Source organism: Rhea americana, unplaced genomic scaffold (genome assembly GCF_003343005.1).
Source record: "Rhea americana isolate MKP2758 unplaced genomic scaffold, rheAme1 scaffold_175, whole genome shotgun sequence".
NCBI classification, from domain to species: Eukaryota; Metazoa; Chordata; class Aves; order Rheiformes; family Rheidae; genus Rhea; species Rhea americana.
The window spans coordinates 1,662,808-1,674,050 of NW_028185872.1; the positions used below are offsets into that span (position 1 = coordinate 1,662,808).

The following is an 11,243-nucleotide window of genomic DNA, read 5'->3' on the forward strand; positions in this document are numbered from 1 at the left end:
GAATGACAGGTTTCCTTTTCACTATTCCTTGCTGCATAAGTAATGGGGCTACTGTTCACTCATCTTGGGGTTAAGGCAGACAGTAAGGAAACATACTTGTTTCTCAAATTTCTTCCCTTACACTCAGCTGGGTGGGGCTCTGCTTCTAAGTTAACTTTTGAACAACCTGTTTGTAGTAAACAGCTGGTACAGCTCAGAATCTGCACCCTCCCAGTTATATTCCAAGAATGGAACTAGGTATTGTCCTTAAAAGATTTTTAAAAATTTGTCAGAATATTGGGCTTCTGATTACTGACTTCTCCCATTACTGTTGGAGTTAATCAATATTCAAGCATTAGGGAGTATATTCACTTCCTCTAACATGCTATCCAAAAGTCTAATGAACTTTAGTTTGTTTTCCCCCAGAGGATATTTGAGTTAAGAATGATTAAGCTGTTAGCATTAACATTTCAAGAAAAAGAAACAGGGTAAGTTACAATATTTACTTCCAGTATTCTTGGTCATTGTATTTGGCCCTCACCATAGACTGAGGATTGGGCTTACTCTTACATTTTATTCACACACACAAAGATTTGTTTAAAGGCTGTTTGTTGACCGAATGCAATATGGCACTCATTGTTTACATGGCCTTCATAAAGGAAGGGGGAAAAAAATCTTTAAAATACTTGTCAGATAAATCATCTCTTCCTGATTAAGTTCTGGGAAAGTCCAGTTTGATTGTGTTCTGTGGGCACATCAAAGATTCAGGATCCAGCCTTGAGGTCACTACTTGCTTTTGTTCCTTGTCGGATTCAGTTCTTGTCAAACACTTGAAGTAATTTTGCTTCAGAAGCAGTTTGAATACAGGCACAAATGACACTTAAATAACCAACAGTTCTGATCTTGTATCAACTTTATATGCAAAATAAGGTATGACAAGATCTGTCTGAGGAAACAAAGAGCAGTTTGTTCTGCCAAYACTGGAAGAGCAAGCATAAGCCTATTACACCACAGCTCAGTCTGTGGCCAAGCACTAATTCTTCCCTGTCACCCTCAGGAGTGTTTTAATATCATTCAGCTGTAGATTCTCCAAACTAAGTACCTCATTGCTGGCAAGGGCTTCCAGGAGAACCAGCCTCTGCTACTCCCAGAAGTTTCCAACTACAGTTTTAGAAGCTTTTGCTTGTTTTCTTCAAGCTAGAGTCTTTGTCCCCAATAATTCAGATATTAAGGTAGTACAACCCTAGGGCATGTTTACTCCAAACTACAGTAAGCATCAAACAAATATAATAACCAAATACAGCATATTCTGTAGCAAAACCTTGGTTGAACAGAAAAGTGATACTTGTTAGCCTGTTAATTTAACTTGTTAGTTAGGTTTTCATTCAGAATCCCAAAGCATGCTACTGTTAAAATTCTAGCTGCAACTTTAAGAGCACTCTCCCATCATGCCCTGTTAGCTGTATACATCTAGCTGCATCAGCTGCAAGTTTTTAATAGCCAGTCACACTGCCTAGCCTCTCGAGTTGCTGCATCATTCATCAAGTAAGTGTATAGCTTTGTTTTTCTCTAATTTGGAAGTTTCCTAAAGGTATTAAATGAAAAGACAATCTCAAGTTAATGTTAGTCAGCTCAATTTAACATTGCTGTAACCAAATAGTTTGAGTGCTTTTTTTCAGTCTTGCAATAGGAAGATGAGAAAAGACAATGCAGGAAAAAAAAAAGAAAAGGAGCAAGATTGTACATAAGCTGGCTCTATGAATAGTATAAAATAAGTTACAAATACATGAATGTTCAGAGTTTTTTTTTTTTTTTTTGTCTCCCCCCCACCCCAAAGACAAGAGTTTAACAGAAGTATGTCTAGCAGTGAATAAGGCATTATTGTGGGCTTACATGTAAGTTAATATTGAAACAGTAAGGAATCTTATTTGCTTATTCAACATGCACCAAACAAACAGATTTAAATGCATTTATTCTCTCTGATTTTTATGCACACTACAAATTGCAAATATAGTATAAAATAGATTCTCCTCTATAGGAAAATTTGTTTGCCCRTTAGAGCAAAAAATACAGTATTAAGATTTGCTTTAAAAATATAAGCTTTATAAAATGCTATGTAAAAAACTATCATCAGTGGTTGGTTTATGTATTAAGCCTAAGATCCTTTAGAAATCTACAGGAAGCCAAAGGGGAAACGTCCTATTCTTGTGGCTTATCTCCAGGTACAATGAAAAGTAGTTGCTGCTGTAGACACAAGAACAAAGAAGTTGATTTCTCTGATCTGTTGGGCTAGCATTAAATGATCTTTAATACCAAGTGTGGCAAGTACCTCTAATTCCCATTGTAATCCAAGCTATAAAAATTGCTCATAGTCTGAATATAGCCTGCTGAATGACCTTTTAGTTTGAGTAATATTCAAAGAATAAATACATTTTATTACAGTCTGGAATACTATTTGTACCTTTAAATAAAATGCTGAATTAAGAAGCTGCTGCAAGCAGTAATGCAGCATTTTCAAGGGTTTGACCGTTTCCTGGAAGAATCRTGAGAGAAGCAATGCTGGCTTTTGTGCATTCGTTCTGAAAATGATTTTTTTTTTTAACACTTAAAAGTGTACATTTCTTTACTGTTTTAATATTGGAACATTTCATAGAAGTGTAAAATCCTAAAAGTCTTGTCTTATGCCACCTACAATCATAGCTGCAGTAAGTTGCAAACTCTTAACTGGAACAAACAAACTGTAAAACTGAAGTCATATGACATGCTTTAGAAAATCTGTAGATGCACAGAAGTAGCTCCATCCTTCCACTTGTTAACATGGTCTGAAATAACAGTTCTGCAGAGTGGACACGTTTTCTCTCTATTAAACCATAAAGAGATGCATTCTTCACAAAATATGTGCTGTAATGAAAAGAATGAGAACTTAGAGCTTCTAAGTTCTTCCATTTATAAGAAAGTATATCATTTGTAGAGCGTGATTACTAAAAATAATCAGAAGACATACATTCTCATGAATCTAACTTTATGTTGTTTTGTTTATGAGTTGTTAAAAGATTAAGTTTGCAAAAAGTAATGTTCAGAATATGTCTGTGAGTGGATGGGAAGTTTTAGGAGGGAGTTCAGAAAAGTGAAAGAGCCATAGCTTTTTCTATGGAAACTATCTAATCTGATTTACTTTTTAAATAAACTTTTCCATAAATCTGCTTTTTTTTCAGTTAAGACTGTACTAAGTTGTACAAAAAGCCTTCTGAGTGCAGTAAATTTTAAAGAAATTCCAAGTTTTATATTACCTGACAGATAAGCAGAATAGGCTTCTGAAATTCAGCTTGGCAGATTGAACAAATATCATCTGATTCAGAACACTGTCTCTTGCTAGCTGTCACTCCATAGTGCTGTAAAACAAGATTTTGCAGCAGATATTATTTTCTGGGGGAAAAAAAACAGAAAGAAATCAGGCTAGAAAGGAGTTGAGAATAAGAGCTGCTATGAAATGAAAAAACAGTCAACCCCCAATGTCAGAATGTTGCTAAATGTTTCAACAGTTGCCAGGATCTCTAAAGCTTTCATTTTCCCACCTACCATAATATCTAGCTAGTATTTTCCTCTGTTCACAGTGTAGGGAAAATGAGGAACAATTTTATTTTAACAGTGACCTCTGAGCAAAAACAGCTAAGTTCCAATTTGATCAAGAAAGCACTTAAAAATTGTATTTTAAATACTTATTGTTCTTTTAGTTCAATGAGCCTATGCTCAAAAATCTTCAATACATTTTACTGCATCAATAGCAGATTCTAAATGATAGTATCTGTTATTGTAGAGAAAGATCATTATCTAGAAACTTGGAATTCTAACAAAATAGTTACTTGCACATCAGCTACTTTGCCATGATATGTTTCTCACTTATATTTCATTTGCAGTACTAGCATAAAGCTTTGCCTCAAATCCAACCAATATTTATTCCAGTAAACAAGTAGGAATTAGGACAGAAAGGATATGCTACTTCATATAAGTTCATCTGAAGAGACATGCAGAAAAGATTTTTTGTTTAAGTGACTGCATAATTGCGTAAAGAAATCCAAACTGTGAAACGGAGGTACAAGTGAAGAGGGATTACTTTAAAAATGCAATTGTCTATTATTGGAACAATACAAAATAATATAGGAATATAATACGAATGAATTCAGAAAGAAACACTTTTATGTAAGGCAGATTTACCCTTTTGTTATAACAATCCAATACTTACTGGTCGTGTACAAAATATCCGTAACACTTGTTTAAAGTTTCTCAGTTGTCCAAAAAAGCTCAAAAGCTGAAATGGGAAAGAAAAAATTGAGTTATGCATAACATTTTTTCTCTATAAAGAGCTTCCAAGCTTTTGTGCAAATTCTCACTGTAAAAGTCTCACTGTTAGTTCAATGATGGTAGGAATGTTAAGTAAGCTATAGTTCACATTTATTATTTTCAGTTAATTATTATGTAAATGGAGAATTTGGCCTGAAGTTTTTCCCAACATGTGGCTGCTCTTTAAAAGAAAAATATTGTTCAGGTTGTGAAATGAAGCATTCAAGTCACATATACCTGCATTATTATTGTATACTTTAGACTTGTAAGACATCTTAGCATTAAAATATTTTTTTTATCTTTAAAGCAGAACTTGTATTGAGTTTGGTTACACTTGCGAGAGTAGCTCTTTAGCTAAGTACATGCCATTGTGAATTCTTTAGATTAACTTCCATAGCATCACACAGGAATTCTAGCAGAGAGAAAATCTAGTTTCCTTACAGTGTTGATTTTTTTGACCAAGAATTTCACCTTTATTTTTGCAGTTTTTCTCTTGATATCAATCTCTGATGATAGTCTGATCAATATTTGATGTGAGGTGTTCTATAGTACCAATGTTCTTCTCCACAAAATCCCAGTCCAYTCCCAGAACAGGTTCAGGGAAGGGGAGTGTGTGTGTGTGKGGGGGGGAATTTAGTGCCATTAGCCAGTTTTCCTTTCAGTTTTGGAAGGCTCTATCAGTTAAACTTAAGAGACTCAACCTGCAAGTTCAGGCACTGGGGAATGTTCAGAAATGCATTAGTTCACATGCCTATATCCATCCAGTGACAGTTGCTACAAAATAGTTTAATAGAAATATAAAATTTACATACTTTTAGGATGAGGTAGAGTAAGCCCAGCAATATCCCAAGGGTCCATCCTAGTGAACTGTCGAGCTCCCCATAGCCAATAAGATAACGGAACCAAACTGGTATGGGGACAAACATACGGTAATACTGGCAGAGTTCTTCTAACAGCATGTACCAGTAGCCCTAAGCAAGACAYGCAAAGGAATCTCTCAAGATTTAAAACATAACAGATTTTTTAAATATATAGAAAAAAGGCATTTTTTATTCTTTCTGAGTAGCTTTCTCTCATCAGAGCTTGACAAAATTGAATATATTCAAATTAAAATCACGTAAATTTACGTAACTACAGTGTAAAATCAAACTCCTAAAAAATTAGGGCAATACCAAGTTTAGGTTGAAAGAACGATGACCAGATGATAAGTCTCACCCCAGCAGCACAGATAACAATAGCACTATTAACTGCTGTACTGAAGAAAATCAAATTAATAGGCTAACATAGAGTGGCCTTTGTAGAATGCCTACCTACTTACCAATGCTATCAATCTTCCTTTTTCATGTAATTTTATTTTCTTTTTTAGTGCTTACGAAAGTAAAATAAGACAAATTTAGTCATGTAGATCAGCTAGTCATTGACAGAGTTGTGTCCAGCATTCAGGATTAAAAACTGAGGATAAGAAAAGGCCCTTACTTTTATTAAAAACCAAATTATAAACTTTTCTCTAAAGGTTATTTCAGGCTGTTTTAAAAGCCTTATTATCATGAGCTAAAGAATTTCTTTATAGGATAGGTGGTAATCAAATGTTGAGGACAGGGGAGAAGGAAGAGTGAATAGCTGAACTGAAGAGGTAAACTGAATCCAGAAATTAAGATTTCTGAATAAAACTATAAAACTTAAGTGTCCTGCACAGAGCACTTTGTGTGTGTGTGTAGTGTATATGGGTGTACATTGTGTGTGTGTGTGTGTGTGTGTGTATATGCGCACTATGTATGCACATAAACTTTTAAGTGTTAAAATTAATCATAGATACTTAGTTTAGCTCTTACATTGTTTCCTTAAATGTTCCTTTAAAACTAGATTTACAACACTGGATAAAGTACACTTGCAGCAGTGTATGTTGGGTAATACCATGATTTGCCTCTACTGACCAGATTCCCTCTTTAATTTAGCCACAGTTTAGCTCACAGTTGGTATAATGGAATTTTCACTAATTAGTTTTGGATGTTGTATTGCTAGTTGCAGGAAAAAAAAAAGTTTTCAATTATAACTCAGTATTTTGCTAAAGTGATTGTACCTGAGAAATGCTTTGTCCTGGTGCATTTTAAGAGATAAAAACCTTTCCCAATCACCCTGCACCCTGTTTAAATGCTACCACTTTTTTCTTCTTCTTCTTCTTTTTTTTTTTTAATTGGTACTACTATTTGCTATCCTGGCATAAAATTTAGACTTTTTTGCATGTCTTACCTCAGGGAACAGATAAGAAATGAGTATCTCTTCAACCATGACAGGCTTCTATAAAACCATTAAGCTTAGTGGTTTGAGGAATTAAGCTAAGAATCAGATTTGCTGATCTGACATAAACRTTATGTAAGTTTATTAACCAAATAAAACTCAGACTTATTCCTCTAAGGGTGAAATCCAAATGTTTTCATGCACAGATCTTAAAATCATCCTATACCAGTTATTATAAAGCAAGCAAGAAATTTACAGTTCATCAGCTGCTCCATGCAGCCGGCATACACATTCTTACATTGCAGCAAATAAAAGGTTTCTTCACCTCCCACACAGACAGAAATACACTCATGTACTCAATAACATAATACAAACAGTTGTTTCAGATCAGAATGCAAACCTTCCTTAGCACCAAGCAGGGAAGAACATGAACTCCACAGGGTTTTCTTGCCCACAGCAGTAGTGCTGGATTATATACAGACTTTTAATTAAGAAAACTTCCTCTGGGTGAAACGTCCTCAATACTTTGCTAATTTTACTGCAAAAGATATCTTCATAAAGAAGCAAAAATGTAGACCGTTTTCTTACCTTGGATTTAAAAGACATCATGAAAGAAGGCACCAAGAGAATAAAGCATTTGAAGCCCATGACGAGAAATTTCAGAATAAAGTCTGTGATTCCCACAATCCAAAGTACCTCCCAGAAGTTCATGAAATCCACAGTAGGATTTAAAAAGATTAAGCTATAAAAAGAAGTATCAGAAGTTACCAGATCAGCCTCTTTAGAAGAGAGCATAACCAGAGACTATCACAGCAAGTTTAATTAAAAAAGGAAACTTGATTTACACAGAGGAAAAATATTTTGCTAATAAAAGGGTCTCTGTCATAAATTGACTGTTTCTGATCTCTGACCTCTTTTTGAACCTACTTTCTTGTGTCTTCATCACAACCCCCATCCTCTAGAGATATGCTTTATTTCCCCTTTAGAAATACTGCTGTTGACTGATTGTTGCTACAGAACAGTAAGAAAAAAAAAGAAAGAGACATAAATCCTGTAGAGTCCCAGAATGCTGCATATTCAGTATTCTGAAGACAAGGTGTTAGGGTCAAAGCTAGGAAGCAAACTCAGCTACATCCCACATGTCAAAATAGTGCCACAGAGCTGAGTATGGCATCTGATCTTGCATATTCCGACATAGTGTTTTTACAGGACAGTTTGGCAGAAGAGAAATGGAGATTAAAACAACAAATGAAAAAGCAACACCACTTTCTTCTTGGTTGTTGCTAAATAGCTGCAATTCTGATTAAATGTTCTTGGTTAATGTTTAACTGAGTAATTTATGACATTGATTTTCCTTTACTTGCCTGTAATACAGTGACTGAGAATGAAAGGTATAATACAAGAGGAGAGATGATCCAGATAAGTATACTAGTAACCAAACACACTGCAACTTGGAGCACCGTTCCTGGAAGATAATCGTTAAGAGATATTATAGTTTTTATCTCAGTATAAATGCCTTTAATATATACCTAAGCACCAAGTCTGCTGCACCTGAACAGAGTTACTGCTACATATGAGTAATTACTACTATTTGCATTAATTTTAGCCTAAATAAAATAAAAGTCCTCACTGGAAAGATAAAACAATAATTTTAATCTTTTCACCAAGACAATTTCTATATATATCWAAGTGTTCCCTAAAAGACGCAACCAAATACCACCCCACTCTGAAAAACAGATCTTCTTTCAGAAGATAGATGAAATTGCTGACTGTTTGATTCTAGAAATACGGTTAAGAAGTTCTTCTGTAAACTGAAAAAAGCTCTTACCAGCTGAAGTGATTTCAGTATTCAGAGAAAGAAAAAAGCCTTTGCATTTTGCAAATTTTGCTTATCTGAGAAGCTCTACGCTGGTGCACAGAAGCATTAAGACTTGCATGAAAACTGCAAGTCTGTCTTGAAACCTATGACATGATTTTTTATTTTTTTTAATTTACCAAATAATATTCTCTCTATTCATACCTCTTTCAAAAWTTGATGCATAGAGGTCTTGGTTAAAATAAAGAACTTTGTTGCAAAGAGTGATACTTACTCTTAGAAAAACCTGATTTACTATGCTTTTGTTTGCGTACATAAAAGTTGTTAGCAGCCCAATTCCAAGAGAAATGCCTATTAGGAAAAAAGGGTCAGTTATATACATGAAAATAAGAAGTTATACTGAACTGAGTTTTTTTTTTTTTAAAAAAAGACACTTCTAATATATCTTTGCAGTAATTGTAACAAAATGTCAGTAGCTCAGACTATTAAATCAAAATAATTAAGCATATTGTATGTATGCTGGCAAAAGAAACCAGAAGAAATATTTTTGCTGATAAACAAAGCAAGCAAAAATAAAGCTAAAAATAAATTAAGTTTTACTTCAGGCATCATTATTAGCATATTTTTACGTTTGGGGAGGGTCTGTTCCCCCAGACCATATTCTGTTATACTCTACCAATTATGTGCTGCATGATCAATTTCACACACAAAATCAAGATATACGGCAGACTTTTGTGCAGCCACTGCAGGAGGTATCTGAGCTCTGAGAGGGAGCTGCCACTGTGTTCTTCCGAGTCTGGAGTGGAATCGTCAAGCCCCACTGCTTCGCTGTGGGCATGTCCATGCGAGTGACTTCGGGAGCCTGGCCTCGAATGCTGGGAACTTGCATTTTCTCTAGCTTCTCCCACAGCAGAGTTTAACTGTATGCGAACATCTCCACTATGATGGCATGAGCTTTCTCCTGGCAATCTTGCTGCATGGACATTCTGAGAAGACAAAGACTCATCACTGTTCCCTTGGATATTGTGGAGATGACTGCAATTTGGTTGCATGGTGGGATTCTTTTCTGGTCCAGATTCTTACTACTTTTTCTCCTAGAGTGGGAGATAAAAAGTCACAGTGTAAGGAAGAGTGTAACTATTTCAGGACAAAGAATATAAAAATACAGCAGACTATTGTGATTGCCAGCAGGAAGAAAAGTATAGGTTCTCCTCCTGATAGATACTGGCCCTCTTAGTTCTGAAAGCTGGCATGCTTGGTTGTGCCCTGTCTTCACAGGGCACCTTTCTGTGTACTTCATTAAATGACTTCATTTCTTTCACATGCAGATTTTCTAACTTGCAGTGAACCTGGCTGCCTTAGCAAAATCTGAGGTTGCTTCAACTCAGATCAGAACAGCAAAAGCTCTTGAATAGGAGATCAACACTAGCTTGTACAGAATGGATCTTAGATGCGCTGCATAATTTCATAAACATAGTAACAGCAGCAGGCTAAATAAGAAAAAACAGTGATGGGAAAGAAGCAAAGAACGTTTTTACATGCATCTGTAAACTGGCAAGTATTTGTTCAGACAAGTCTCATCAAAAGCCCGTGCATATTCAAAATCGAGGGCCATTATGAGATTATCAAGAGATTATCCTGTCTGGGTAAGTAAGCAGAACCAGGTTAGTTCATTTTGTAAGAAGCACTGGAAGAGCCTCAACCATATGGTCTAGGTCAGAAAAGAAACAGACAACAAAGACGACAAAAAGCAATACCACCAGAGTAAAGTTTTATTTCTTTTTTCTAACATCTTTCCATTGTCTTTCTAGGCAATTCCACTTCTCTGCATGTCTCCCTATAGCATTAATCTACTTCTCTGGACTAGCAAAATATCATAGTAATGATTTGGGGGAATGTTTTGAGCCTGGATTTGTTAAGTATTAGCGCTATCAAATAATATCATTGAAAAACTGGGATTTTTGTAATAAATCTGTTTCATAAGTCACAACTTTTTCAGGTTCCTCTTTGAAATAAAGTTCTCCAACCCCATGGCACATGCAGAGTTAGTTTCATCAGCAATAAGAAAAAGTTGAAGTAAAATCTTTTTGCTTTGAAAATGTAATTTTGCACTGCAAGAAATTCTTAACATATTTGCATAAATGTAGAAGTCTTTAACCTTTAAAACAGATTACATTGGAGGAGTGAAGAGCATGAATTTAAAGAATATACGAAAAGGAGAGTTTCTTACTACCATTCAGAACTGCTGCTGCTACTACTGCTGCTATATTTTTGATGGCCAGAGATTACATCATACTTCAATCTAGCCAAAATTCATGGTCTGTAATCGTATGCTATGAATAAAGCCAATAAACAGGAGGTGGTGTTAACTCGTGTGACCGGTATTACACAGCGTGTCTGCAGGATCAGGCCACTAATGCTGTTTAAAAAAAAAAAAAGATTTCATTAGCAGTCTTCAGTTGAGGTTTACGGCCTACTTCTGCAAAAACGGACACTAACGCGTTCTTAAAAAGCGAGCGATGTTGTTCCAGTCAAGTAACTTAGCTCAAGCGTGGCAATTCCCCTAAGGGCGCTCCGCTAACTACATCATTACCGAGCTGACTCCCCAAACGCAGGAAAGCTAAAGGCGACGCGAGGCAGCACAACTCTCCCCCGCCCCACTTCGCCGAAAGCGGCTCCGCGAGCCCGCCGCCTTCCGCCCCTTCCCGCCGCGGCCCTACTTAAGCCGCGGCCTCCTCGCCCCGCCGCCCGCTGAGGGGGCTCCGGCCCGCCGCCAGGTAGGTACCTCAGGGGGCGGCCGGCGCCTGCCGCGCGGCGCTGCCGCCGCCGCCCAGGCCGCCTCCATCGCCGAGGCCGAAGGGGCGGGCGC

General features: G+C 36.4%; 1 protein-coding gene across 5 annotated transcripts; it reads right to left on the reverse strand.

Annotated features, from left to right (window-relative positions):
* Nucleotides 1–874: 874 nt before the first annotated feature.
* RNFT1 (ring finger protein, transmembrane 1) lies at nucleotides 875–11,238 on the reverse strand. 5 transcript variants are annotated; one of them, XM_085301355.1, is made up of 10 exons: nucleotides 11,160–11,238; nucleotides 10,608–10,793; nucleotides 9,051–9,468; nucleotides 8,649–8,725; nucleotides 7,923–8,023; nucleotides 7,147–7,300; nucleotides 5,133–5,291; nucleotides 4,223–4,288; nucleotides 3,270–3,371; nucleotides 875–2,880 (listed from the first exon to the last, which is right to left on the reverse strand). In XM_085301355.1, exons 3-10 carry the CDS (start codon nucleotides 9,424–9,426, stop codon nucleotides 2,746–2,748), a joined length of 1,170 nt encoding a protein of 389 aa, XP_085157481.1. In that variant the 5' UTR covers nucleotides 9,427–9,468; nucleotides 10,608–10,793; nucleotides 11,160–11,238; the 3' UTR covers nucleotides 875–2,745. The 5 variants fall into 5 exon arrangements, with proteins under 5 accessions (XP_085157481.1, XP_085157483.1, XP_085157484.1 ...); XM_085301357.1 differs by having other exon boundaries at nucleotides 10,605–10,793; XM_085301358.1 differs by lacking the exon at nucleotides 10,608–10,793 and having other exon boundaries at nucleotides 9,105–9,468.
* Nucleotides 11,239–11,243: the final 5 nt, after the last annotated feature.